The sequence below is a fragment of the Halichoeres trimaculatus genome, unplaced genomic scaffold (assembly GCF_033239565.1).
Source record: "Halichoeres trimaculatus isolate MK-OKI-2021-1 unplaced genomic scaffold, fHalTri1.1 fHalTri1_scaffold_15, whole genome shotgun sequence".
Classification (NCBI taxonomy): domain Eukaryota; kingdom Metazoa; phylum Chordata; class Actinopteri; order Labriformes; family Labridae; genus Halichoeres; species Halichoeres trimaculatus.
In genome coordinates, this window is record NW_027437193.1 from 25,096,713 (window position 1) to 25,110,456 (window position 13,744).

Here is a 13,744-nt window from a genome sequence, read left to right on the forward strand (position 1 = left end):
CTGTGCTTGTGAAAGCCGTTCTGTTTCTCACTTTCACCATGTAGAAGAAGTAGTTTGTCAGTCGCCCAGTCTCCCAGCCAGACCTCTCAGCAAGGTGTCTGCCAGCCGCACGCGACGAGTCTGCCGCGAAGACACCCGCCCTGCCCCGGGTCCCCTCACCAAACGTGTCCCCCGGTGATACCAGCCCGCTGTTCTCCGCCATGGCGACGAGTGCCAAGCGAAAGCAGGAGGAGACTCATCTGAAGATGCTCCGGGAAATGACTAGCCTTCCCGCGAATAGGAAATGCTTCGACTGCGACCAGCGCGGCCCGACCTATGTCAACATGACAGTAGGCTCCTTCGTTTGTACCACCTGCTCCGGTATCCTGTGAGTTTACTTAAAGACGAAACTGACATCTTTAATGTGTTCAGCATACACCAGGTGAAGCAGACGCTCATCTGTTGGCTGTGAGTCTGTGCGGGGCACCGCTGACTTGGCGGTACCGTTAGCTCGTTAGCTAGCCGTTGAAGTCAGAACAGGTAACGCCACCTTCGGTTCTGGCGGAGCCGCTGGGCTGGGCCAGTTGTTGTCGTCAGTTTGTTTTGTTTACAGCATCACTTGCGAGTGATGGTTGGTGGATACATGTAGTCGGAGCGTGAGGTGGTCTCAGGGGCACAGTTAGCCCTCCTTGTGTTAGGTCCAGATACCTAACAGCCAAATATTTGAGCAGCCTGCTGAAAACAGCACGTCACAGACATGAAAAGCCTCCGCATGTTAAACTTTAGCTGGACCTCCGACAAGTCATTTCGCAAAACACACACACACACACGCACACACCTTAACACACGTAAACACACCTTTAGATAAGCAGGAACGGGGTGGGTCTAAGCTTGGGAAATAGGTGAAAAACGAAGTGGGGCAGTGGGTTGTCTGATGAAACCTCTTTTTCTAATGGAAAACTTTCTGCCTTGCGAAATCATAGCACAATTTTGGGCAATGTGGCAGATATATGCAATATTGTCCACGCCCCTGAAATTGCTCATACACAGCAAACATTTCTGCTGATGTTGCTGTCAGTGTGTTACATTTGTTTTTCTTCTTAGGGAAGGTATTGCAAGCCTTCACCCAGCTGTATTTACACATTAATGAGAAGCTAGTTTGTATGTAGGTGTGTGCCTCCATCAGCAGGATCCAGACACGTTGTTGAATATATTAGCTGATAGTATTATTTCCAAAGAAACTGAGACAAATGAAAAACCCACTCCTGTTAGATATTCTTCACAGCTGTTTGAATCTATGCATGTTCAACATATAATCTTTAACTGAACAGACCAAGGGTGAGATTCATGGGTAACTGGTGACAAGTGTCAGTCATAAATCTAAGGGGAAATCTTTCAAAGCTCTGCCAAGTCACAGTGAAAGGGAATTTCCAAACCTGACATTAATCTGGTTTGGATCCAGGTCCGGAATCTGGCCGGGTGGCGCAAGGACTTTGTCATCGTCGGTGTCCAGTCATCCCTGTCATGGATTGCATCAGGTTTTCTTTCTGGATCTTTCCCAAGTGTCTGACTTAATTTTACCCTTTGCCCCCACAAGTCTACCAGTGGTTTCATTCTTTGTTTTGGCCTTATCAGGCCATTGAACCTTCTCACACTTTCTTACAGAGTCTCCCACATCCCTCATGCCAAACTGTGCTTTGGAAATTAGATTATTTTGCTTTTTTCATGAGGAATTTTCTCTGAGTGGATCTGCTGTGAACCCTTAACCCCCAAAAAAACAGTTGTTGACATAAGTCGTTGTCCTATCTGTGCTCTTACAGCTCTTTGGAGGTTACCATAGATCCCTTACTGATCCTTCTTGCTGGTGTCCCTCTTTCTAAGACCCACATATTTAATACTGCTTCACACACATTAGTACCTCTGTTTAAATAAGAAATCTTCAATCTGATTTGTTATTAAAGGCACGTTGCTGTAATGGGTTGGCTGCACTTGTTGCATCTTCAAGAAACCTAACATCACCATTCAACCAAACATCTAGAGTAACACTTAAATCACACAAAGTGGGTTTAAACCTGCTTGTTGATCAAAGTGATGTAAGCTTTTTTTCTCCTATTCTAAACAGTCTTGTTATTATCTGAATCAACTTTTATTGCCATGTACATTTTCACATAAAAGGAATTTGACTTTGTCTGTTGGTGCTAACAATTAACAAGGAAGTGACGTGAGACTAGCATCTACTTAAATAACACAGAATTACAAGCTCTTTAAAATAGAATATAGTAAAAGTTAAGATGTAATGAATATAGTAAAAGTTAAGATGTAAATTATAAAAATACATAAAAATAAATATTTTTTATTAGTTATGATCATGTTTTGTCTTTCTAACATCAAATTTCACTATTCTTTTTTATTTCACACACATCAGCCTTTGTTATTCCTATTTAGATTGAAGGTATTACTGCTTTGTATGATTTTTTTCCCAATGTGTCATCACCCCTTTAGAGTCATTGACTTTAGAGGAAGCTTGAGCAAACACCGGATGATTAGTCAGGGAGTAACAAACTTACTGCTTGCCACTGTTTGAAGTCATGATTTAGGGACTGATAATTCATTGCTGGGGGAAGCACCTTGTTCCAGTCAACAAGTGAATGCTTACTGGAACACTGTTACATTACTATCTATCTATCCATCTGTATATATATATATATATATATATATATATATATATATATATATATATAGACAGATATATATATATATATATATATATATATATATATATATATATATATATATATATATATATATATATATATATATATATATATATATTCGGGCTGTGACTTAAACGCGTTAATTAGATGAATTAATTACACCTCACATTAACGGGTTATAAAAATCAACGCAAGATTAACTCATTGGCTGCTAGACATTTTCAGAGCATCTTGAACGATCTTTTAAGACCCAAATAATCTTGTTTTCTTTGACCATGTAAACACCAAAGTTACTCAAGAAGAGTGGACTCTCTTCTTTTATGTCTCTCTTCCTGTTTTTGGTCCAAAAAAAAAAATTTCAAACTTTTTTGATAGCGTTCACCTTGGGCGCTCCATTATTTGATCCTCTCCATGATCTCCTTTTCTCACGATGGCGCTGCCCTATTCTCTGAACTACCGTGACACATCTTCGTGTCAGCGTGAGCTGCCTGAACTTTTCTGACTCGCAGAGTCTCTCTGTGTCTCTGTCATCTCACATTTCTCCTCATATCCATGCTGAGCTCTCATCCAAAGAGCGCACCACCCACAGTAGTTTACGAGCAGGATTTTGACTGGCAAGCTCCACCAGACTCCGCCTCCCTCCGCTGAAAAATATAATTTACTTCTATAGACGCAGTAAATAGTAATCCAATGTCAATGGCAGGGAACACAGACAATTAATATTGACCAGTTGAAAAAAAAAAAAGGATTTACAAATCTTCTCTTTTTCGTAAATTCATTTGATTAGTCATGCACTATGATTTTGTAATGCCCTACAGTTCAAAGTCTTTATGTGGGGACCTTAAGCAGATATAAGATTAAAATGTGATTAATTAGATCAATTAATTACAAATCCTGTAAATAATTAGATTATTTTTCTGACAGCACTGTTTTCCACATGATGGCTGATGAATGTACTTGAAAGTAGTGTCCACAAAAAAAAACATCTTCTGAACAAAATAAACAGGATTTTGTGGTTTAAACTTGAGTATGAGAATATTCAATGATTAAGTCTTCTACCAAATCTGTTTGAATTGAAAAGTGTTGCTTCTGATGTTGAATATTGATGTGATTCAAAATGCGATTAATTATGATTATTATTTACAAATTGCATAATTAATTCGTTAAATTCTTTTAACCAAGTCCCACCATATATATATATATATATATATATATATATATATATATATATATATATATATATATATATATATATATATATATAAGGCTGAAAGCTGAAAACAAGGAATATCCCTCAGCTATTAAACCTAACTAGGTTAATTTGCAACCGGTAAAAGCAGAATAAAAGCAGCATTCCAGAAAGTCTGAGCCCCTTTAGGAATAATGATGAGAGATGCTCTGTTTTCTGTGAGAGACTGCATAAGCTATTAGTTCAACAATTTCAGATGACTCTGTCATGGAGATCACCGCATGGGCTCAGAATCACTTCCAAGAACCATTGTGTGTCAACAAAGTTTGCCTGTGATTCCACAAATGCAGATTTAAACTGTACCATGCAAATACAGAAATCATTTGCAATCATGGTCTAAAAACATCAGCAACCTCTCAGGACTGAGACCAGAATCTTCCTTTGGTCTGTTAAATCAAAATAAAGCAGTTCTTTCATGGACATCACATCCTTACTCTGAGAGGTGAAGCAGACTCTTGGCTTTTGCCAGTGCACACTGGTGGTGGTATTGGGATGTATTAATGCTTACAGCAGGGTCAGCTTATACCATCCACACAATACTTAACTCAGGGAAGACCTTATGCCAAGACGATGCCAAACCACATTCAGCACCTTTTCTGCAACACCAAGGCTTCACAAAATACAAAAAAGCAGACTAAAGCGAGCTTGAGCTAAATTCTTATATCAGACAAGAATTGCACCACATTTTTGGTCCCTGCTCAGTGTTGGCAGAGCATTCTCAGGAGGAGAGATGATGCAACACAGTCAAACATGCCCCTGTACCAACTTTTTGAAATGAATTCCTGGCAACAGGTTTAAAATGAGCTGATGCAAAAAAAAAGATTATGTGGTTGTGTCTTGTTAGATTGCTGCATTTTTTTATTCGCGTCATTTTGATGTCTGAGATTTCCAAGAATTAGTAAAAACATTTCCTGAGACTTTAACAGAAACTGTAACATCCTGTGTGCTGGTTTGCATTTTTGAGATGACTGTTATGTTTGTGAGGCTCTGAGTTTCCAGGTCCCACACATCAAACACTCATGTTTAATCAGCCTTGGATGGAGTGTGTCTGTGCATCAGTGATTGAGAATTTTCTTTGCTGGCTCCATGTCACACAAACAGCACTGGGTTGCATCCCGCTTCTCTTATTCTTAAACTAACATCCACTTCTCCACCAACAGGCGAGGACTGAATCCACCACACAGAGTGAAGTCCATCTCTATGACCACATTTACACATCAGGAAATTGAGTTCTTACAGAAACACAGCAATGAGGTACCTTATCCTTTCAACTCAACTCAACATAAGACATTTTTCACCTTTTCCTTTGATTAGTATCTGGTTTTGATTCTGAAGTGGCATCATGGCATTTTTCTGAACCCAGCTCAGTCAACTTTATTGGCATTCCTCTCCCAACTTTTTTTTCTCCTCTTTCTCATCATCCCCTCCCCCCTTCCCTTTACTTTTCTCTCATCTCTCTCTTGGCTTTGCCACCACCCCCCACCCAAATCCCCTTCCTTACCTCCCACTCCCCTCATTCCTCTGCCCCCCTGTAGGTCTGTAAACACATCTGGTTGGGCCTCTATGACGACAGGACATCAGTTGTTCCAGATTTCCGAGAACCACAGAAAGTAAAAGAGTTTCTTCAAGAAAAATATGAAAAGAAAAGATGGTAAACATTTGATTTTTCTTTTGGTTCATTTCTAAAAAAAAAATGACCCCGAGACATCAGTGACATACTTCTGCTCTTGACTTTCATACTTTCTATTCTCATGTTTAAATAGATAGAGGACTAAAATACTCTCAGATACATTTTCCTTTGTACAGTTTAATCAGGAAGACATGAAATACTCATTCAGAATGTCAAACATTTGCTGTTCATTTAGCCATTCTGGTTTCTGTCTGTGAAGTGTGATCCACTGGTGAAAAGAGCTGACAGTAAAGTGTCACGTCTGCCCAGAAACAGTTTTGGTGTCACAGATTTGGTTAACCATATTTTAATTTGATTACATGCTCTTCATTGTCTAAGATCTCCAAGTATGTCCACGTGTCACTCTTCCTCTACACTGCACTGTCAGAAGAGAAGAAAAGAAAACTCTAAAGACTGTAATTTATGGGAGGAGGTTACGTTTGATAGAATTAAGACACTTTTGGGAAATGTACTTGTTTGTTAACTCAGAGTATTGATCCACTTAAAAAAGCTGTTTCTGTGATTTCATTTTTCTCATGATTATTGTTAAATGTGCTTTCCCGAACTCAAAGGTATGTTCCTCCAGATCAGGCAAGGGTAAATGTTCAGGCCTCAGTTTCTGGCTCTTCAGCCAGCAGCACTGGTAGTACCCCTGAAGTCCAACCCCTCAAGACCTTGCAACTCAATAAGACCCCGCTACGCCAGGTAGGAGGACTGTAGATTTTAAGCTGTGATGTCTGTCTGGGTTAGCCGAGCAAAACCCTCAACCCCTCTTTGTTTTCTGCCCAGTCTCCGGGACTGGGTCGTTCCCAGGCTCACGCTGCTGCTCAGGAGAAGAAGTTTGACTTGCTCTCTGACCTGGGAGGAGACATCTTTGCTGCTCCACCCACTCAAACCTCCAGCTCCACAAACTTTGCCAACTTTGCACATTTTCCAAGCCAGTCGGGTAAAACAGCACCCCCTAACTGTACATCATTAAACTCAGACCAGTAGAGGTTTGAAAAGAAATTAAGAAGTATGTTTTTGTTGAGTAGTCATCATCTCATTCCCCTGTCATTAATTATTTTGCCACTTTCATTGTTTCTGTTGATTTTTCCTCATTTATGGCAGCAGCACCTCAGGGTAATTCAAATACCAACTTTGCCAACTTTGAGGCATTTGGAAACACTACAATTCCATCCCATCTGAGCACGTCACCCCCCTCAAAGTCCTTTTCATCAGGTACCCCCTCTCCTTACCATTGTGTCTGTCTACCCCACCCACATACTCACCTTCACCTCACTGGATTTTTCCATTACATTTGATTTGCAGGTCGTCTATCCTGTTGATGTCAAGTTCATGTCTTAGTCATGCAAATTACACCATACTGTATTCCTTCACTTTGGATTCAGTTAAAAATGGAAGCACTGTGTAGGGAGACCCCCAGTGGACAACCAGTCTTATAACGAGCTCTATGTGAATTTTACAACTGAGTTTTTCTGTGAGTCTTGAGTCACGTCAGTGTGAGTACATTTTTCCCCTCAAAAGGTGGAGGTGTGCCAATCCCATCGATGTCTACAGCCGTCCCAACCCAAACCCACTCAGGGAGCTGCTCAGAAGACCGCTATGCTGCTCTGGCTGAGTTAGACAACGAACTCTCGACTGTCTCCACAAGCAGCAATGTGCCAGGGTGAGACATCACAGACAAACACGCAGTGGTATCATAATAATTAGACTTTTGATAAATCCATCAAGTAAAATTACTTTTCTGACCAGAGTTCCTCTGCAAACTCAAAAAGCCAGGAAAATAATGTGTTGATTATTGAAGAGTTTTAAGTTAACCTTGCATTTAATATGAGTTACTGAATAATCTCATGATAAAGTGGGCTAGCTGATTTTAATTGAAAAAAAAATCGCAGTATGACCAAAATCAATCACAAAGGTTTAAGAAAGCCTGTCCCGTATTAAAAATACCCTTTTTCTAACAGAAACCTATTTGGACCAGTGCTTGGGTCATCACCAGCCCAGAATCCACCTGTGTTACCCAGCATGCAGCCTGGCTTTGGAGGTGATACAAATAACTGCCGCAACAGTTTCAGTCTGTGTACAGAATTAAGTCTCGTTTTCACATCAATCTGAAAACTCATCCTGCAATGTGCTTGTCTCTGTCATCCAGCCGTTCCATCCACAAACCCATTTGTTGCTGCAGCTGTGGCCCCAGACATGGCCACCAACCCCTTCCAGACCAATGGCAGAGCTCCGAATGCAGGTGTGTGCTTTTTAGATGAAGTGTAATTTGCCACATATCATTTTTACTTAGATTTGTGTTTTTCTGATGTAACCCAGTTACATTGCCAAATAGCTCTGTGATTTTTCCAAAGTATGTAGAATTACTCCCACTCCTGTGTTGTGTATGTGCGTCTTGTAGCCTCATTTGGTACTGGCTCTATGAGCATGCCCGCCGGCTTTGGGAATGCATCTTCCTACTGCCTCCCGACCAGTTTCAGCGGGAACTTCCAGCAGCAGTTCCCTGGCCAGGCCCCCATCCCTTACTCTCAACCTGCGACCTACCACCCTCAGTCTAATGGTTAGTGGCCTCCCACATCCCTCTGCCCTCTTATCCTGCTCCCCCCAGTGCAGTACCTGTCCACGATGTAGGACATGATCAGCATTTCCTTGGCATGAGTGATATAAAATCTTAATCTGCATTTTATTAATCTGCTTTAGAAATCTTGCTTGAAGTCTGTCTTTGGCAAGGTGAAAGGATGACTTGCTTTCACCTGCTGCTGCATAGTAAAACAGACTGCATTTGTGGTAAAAGAGCTTAATTTCCTCGCTTTAAACCAGAAACACAACCAACAAATCTGAAAACATTTTGAAGATCTCTGTTGTCACTTTAATGCAATCTGGTACTCTGGGGCTTGGCATTGTTTATTTTAAGAGTTTGATTCACGTAGTTCTCTTTAGAAGTTCCCCCATGATGTAGTTGATTGTGAAATGACTGTTTATTTCAGACTCCATTTTACTTTTTCTTTATGGTCCACTTAAATAAAAGTTAAAAAGAGACGTAATAATTGCTGAGTCCTTTGTCTGTTATCACCCTTAGGCCCTGCATTCCCAGTCTACAGCCAGAACAAGCCCTCTATGACACCCTTTGGGCCACCTATGGCTGGCCCTGGCATGTCTAATAACCCATTTATGGTGAGCATGTATTGTTTTGGAAGTTAATGATATAAAATATTTTTAAACAGGACACATTTCTTTATGAGGGGATACTTTTTTGGTGAATGCCTGCTCCCTCTGTTTTTCAGGCGGGTGCTCCAGCAGGGTCATTCCCATCAAGTGGTTCATCCACCAACCCTTTCCTGTAGCACAACTCCAAGTCATCGCCAGCAGAGGGCAGCATGCAGCACATATTCAAAGCACCCATCATGCAATTAGAGGCAGGACATTTGCAAAAAAAAAAAAAAAACCTAGCTTTTTCCTTTTTCTTTTTTATTTTCATGAAATAAGTTTACAACACTATGAAGGAGTACAAAGGACTATACTGAAGACTAAGGGACTGTTATCAGGATTATATACTTTTTTGGACTATTTACAATGTATGCTTTTTACTTTTTGTTTATGACTGTAAGCTCTGTGCATATCATAATTTGTAATCACAGTTAAGTATATGTTATGTATAACAAGGACTGAGTTAACAAAGGTGAGTATACACACACCATTGTGGGGAAAATCCCACTACAAAGTATCTATGTAAGTACGGGGAAACACTTTAGGATTATCAACAGGGTGCCATCCAAGTCCACGATCTATGGTGTGAAGTAACCATGATGATACTGGCATTGAATTTTCAAAAGGGATTACTTTTGGTTTCTTTTTTAGCACAACTACTACTGTACTGGCACAGAGGTGCAATGTGTCCTTTATTAACATGCTGATCCCAGTTCAAGTTGCCTATTTTTCAAAGCAGCCAAATGTCTGCTTTTTTCAAACATCCCAGACAGATGTACCAGAGGGGTGAAACCCAAAAACTTGGACTGCAAGACATTCTTTTAGAAATTGCTCATATCTGAGAATTTGAAAATTACTACAGGCTTCTTTCGGGTTTTAATCGAGGCCAACTCCTTGAATATGAGACCAGCAGAAATGTCAGATGACCTGCCCCCTGGGCAAATAACATCTGTAGCACAACTGGAGGAAAGGGACAAAAAGTCATTAAGATATCAAAAGACTGGCTTTTTATCTTGCTTCTCAGCTTAATCTTTTAAACATTGTTGAAATTATTATATAAACTGTTGTTATCCTGTCTTCTTCTGGGTGAAGATACCAGAATATAAATCATACTTAATGAATACTGAAATGTTAAAGGAAAAGGCTGTTCAGAAAGCTTCAGGGTTGTGGCTTATGGCATCTTCACATGATTGCAGGTGATGTCTTCCACAGAGTCAAACAGGTTAAGCAAACCCTTCAAAGGCAAACGTTTCAGAAATACTTTTGAGAACAATATTTATGTAATGTTGATGAACTCTACCACACTCCCTTGTTGTCTTTCTTTCCTCCTGCCTTCTGGTTATGAGGCTCTGGAATGGAAAAACTGGAATCCAGAATTAATGTTCCTTCAGTTTGCTTTAAGATAAGGTGAGGTAAAAGTAACTACTAAAACTTGGGGCCTGTTACACTATTGGATCAGCTTGGTACCCTTGAGAACTGGTCTGGAACGTGCCACCAATGACTAACAATGAGTTTATTGTATTTACAAGAATAGGTAAGTCAGTGTGTACATATATAAATATATGTATAAATAAATTAAAGATTTTTAACTACAGTTGAGTTTTCTGTGTTGTTTAAACAGTTTCAACATTTATTATAGATAGGACAAGAAGGTTATGAAATATGCTCAATTTACAGCTGTATTTAACTAAGACACTGGGGCTGACATTTGTGAGGGCCCTTTTTTTGTTGATTGGTATATACAACATAAAACACAACACACATATCACACATAGGTTCACATTTATTCGCATTTTTTCCATATGGTTGCGAAAATTATGTCCAAATAACACAAGGTTAAACTTAATAGGAAGCATGCAAGCAACCCGACTAGTTGATTCATCGAAGCTAAGAATCGATGAGGACGGTCTGAATTCGTTTTATTTATGTTTGGAAAGTGTATGTAAACCCTCCATAAAAGTGTCTTTGATAAGAACTCAAATTAAAGCCGTGTTTATCACTTGTCAATCAGGAGGTCTTTCATGTAGCATTTTGCATGTTATCGCCGGTTAGCTTACACATTCTTCCCAACGTCTCCTCAGCGCTGTTGCCATAACAACATAGACACTTCGACATGGCGTCTCTGTTAACTGACCCGCTGTTTGAAATCTCTGGGATGGGACCTGCGCCCATTAAGACTTTTTACTATTTATCCGTCACCAAGTCCCTTGTAAGTATCAGCACTTCAGTAAGACTCTCATTACACTGTGAAGAAACGTCTCATCTGTGTAAAAAACCGATAAATGGCCTCTGTGGGAAACTTTTCTCAATCTTGCTAGCTTTAACTTCTAAACTAACGGCTGTGAGGTGAGATGTTAGCACAGCTTGTAATGCCAGATAATCATTTACCGTTGGTATCATAAACTACTGATTTCCTTCCAATGAGCTTAAAAGCTGCATGCATTAGCCTGCTTTGAATAAAACAAAAATAAAAACTTTTAACTCAGTGTAAAATGTCTTACAAGAGGTGCCTTTAAGAAGAAAACTTGAACTGTTGTACCTTGATGTGAAATAATATGAATTGAACACTCTCTTGCAGATAATATGGAGATGGTGGAAGATTTCTTTGAGAACTGTGGACAGGCGCACAAAGCCTGGAGAGCTGAAAGAGTCCTACCAGGATTTCTTAGATGACCCGCAGCTACAGAGTAAGGGATTTAAACAATGATGTTTAGAGCTGAAGACACCACTCACCTTCTCACATGGTCTTCGCTCTCTTTAACAGTTTTATTTTTTCCTATTTGTCCATCATAAAGGGTTCAATATCATTATGTAATGGCTGGAAACAAGTGTCAATAATCAAACAATGACACAATCGTATTATTCTGGTACTTAAAACCAAGAATGGAACAGTTCCAGCATTGATGTCAATAACACCAACTGTATGCCTCACCTACAATGCAAAATCAAATGTCTGCTGGACTTGATATTTATGATATAGAGAAATTGAACAAGAAATAAACACAATTCTCATTGTATATGTGTTAGTAAGGGCAGGAAACAAACAAAAAGCTCATAACAGGGATCGCATTCTCCAAGACATAACTGAAAACACTGATCCAGAAAAAGCTGTAACCTTTGATACCACCTCGTTGTGGCTTTGCACCAGTAAATACAGAGTATTTTATGTGAGTTCTGCCCAGAGATGTAAAAGAATAAACACGTTGGTCAATATTTTGGAGCATAAGAAAGACGCATCACTAAAGACCTGAATTTTTCATCAAGCCTTGATAGACCTTGGATTTGATCTGTGTGTGGAAAATATTAGTAATATTTTCCACACACATATTATTAATGATGGGCTTCTTCACAGGTGAGGTCTGTATGGTTTTTGGACGTCACATCTTGCAGTACTCCAAAGCTCTGTGCCAAGGGCAGTTTGATTATCTGGAACGCCTGCCTGACTCCTTACTCCTGTACATAATGAGCTATCTAGAACTGGAGGATGCGGATCAACTTGGACGAACATCACGTAGATTCAGGAAGGTAGGTTCTGAAGACACAAAAACATAAGTGAAGAAATTTTCTCTATCATACAATTTGAATTCTGTCTCTGACGTCCTTTCTAAAGTTCTATAATTTCATTCAGCAGACGCTTTTGTCCAAAGTGACATACAGCGCAAGCAAGCAATTTCAAATTACTGGTTATTTAGATGTAAAGTCATTATTCATTTGTTTAGATAGAAACTTTATTAGAATCAGCAGTACTTACTGAACTATTGCTTTGCTCCTCAGCTTTACTGTTCAGAAGAGTTTTGGGGGCAGACAGTGCACAGACACTGCAGCACAGTTTCAGCTGAGGTGGCATCACTGGCACTTGAGGTGGGCTGGCGCAGCGTCTTTTTCACCAGTAAGCTACAACTGCAGAAGTTGCTTAGCCGAAGGAGGCTGAAGTCTGAGGAGGAACAGAAAGAGCAGATCCCTGATCCTGATACAAAGATGGAAAAGTCTCTTGATGAAAGCTCAGGGAAAGACCATTTATCTGGTCCTGATCTGGACTCTCTACCTCGTATTATCCCCGATCCAAGCTTAGGCACGGAGACTGGCACTGGCTTTGACACCAACTCTTACTGTGAGGCTGACCCTTGCCCTGAACCTGACACTTGTTCTGAGTTTACCTTACCCGTGTCTGGCCAAACATTGCAAGACATTGAGAAGGGGTTGGATGATGTACAGAAGCCAGATGATGAACTGTGCAGTGGAGGGGACTGCGGTGCAGAATAGAACCAGACCCCAAGTAAATGCTGATGCCAAATTCTTGCCTAGTGTGTTTCAAAGTTACTGTTACATTTATACACACTTATCAATCTCAGAAGAGTTGAGTATTTCTCCAATTCATCTTTGAGTTGCTGAATGTATTTTCTAACTATTTGTGTTGTGATTTTCAGTTGCCAATTCTTTGAACAGTTTGTATTCTATTGCTTTATTTGTTTACCGTGCCATGATTCTGTGTACAGAGTACTGTCATTAACACTGACATTAACAGAAAATATAGACAGACATTGTAGTTTATACAAGTTTTAGCTACAGTAAATGTTTCCTTTTAGAGTGTACATCTGTTCTGGATTAAATATATTTATATTCATAGTTCTGCTTAATTTTGCTCATCATTCATCAATTTAGTGAATTTACTCCGTGTAACTTGTGGATGAGTCAGGACCTTACTCTCCCGTGAGTGTCAATGCATGCCTAATAATGTTTATTGTGATGCTTAACAATATTTTGCCAAAAGTATCACAACTGATGATGAAATTGTCATTAGGCTCTTTCAAAGATGGCTGCTTCCGTGAAATCCTCCACACAGTTTTTTTCACCATGGAAAGCCTCGCTTATTTTCAGGAAGTTGAAGTAAAAATACCATCTAAACCAGTGTTTCCCAAC

The 13,744-nt window shown here is 39.8% G+C and overlaps 2 protein-coding genes across 4 annotated transcripts; both read left to right on the top strand.

Moving 5' to 3' along the window:
• Positions 1–30: 30 nt before the first annotated feature.
• agfg1b (ArfGAP with FG repeats 1b) lies at positions 31–10,407 on the top strand. 3 transcript variants are annotated; one of them, XM_074689277.1, is made up of 12 exons: positions 31–367; positions 5,103–5,196; positions 5,478–5,593; positions 6,184–6,316; positions 6,401–6,557; positions 6,722–6,832; positions 7,139–7,280; positions 7,579–7,658; positions 7,767–7,859; positions 8,019–8,177; positions 8,697–8,791; positions 8,902–10,407. In XM_074689277.1, exons 1-12 carry the CDS (start codon positions 201–203, stop codon positions 8,959–8,961), a joined length of 1,407 nt encoding a protein of 468 aa, XP_074545378.1. In that variant the 5' UTR covers positions 31–200; the 3' UTR covers positions 8,962–10,407. The 3 variants fall into 3 exon arrangements, with proteins under 3 accessions (XP_074545378.1, XP_074545379.1, XP_074545380.1); XM_074689278.1 differs by having other exon boundaries at positions 6,725–6,832; positions 8,902–10,406; XM_074689279.1 differs by lacking the exon at positions 6,722–6,832 and having other exon boundaries at positions 34–367; positions 8,902–10,405.
• Positions 10,408–10,934: 527 nt separating this feature from the next.
• On the top strand, positions 10,935–13,548 carry fbxo36b (F-box protein 36b). Its single transcript, XM_074689334.1, has 4 exons — positions 10,935–11,033; positions 11,403–11,511; positions 12,177–12,349; positions 12,599–13,548. The coding sequence occupies exons 1-4, from the start codon at positions 10,938–10,940 to the stop codon at positions 13,085–13,087; spliced, it is 867 nt and encodes a 288-aa protein (XP_074545435.1). The 5' UTR covers positions 10,935–10,937; the 3' UTR covers positions 13,088–13,548.
• Positions 13,549–13,744: the final 196 nt, after the last annotated feature.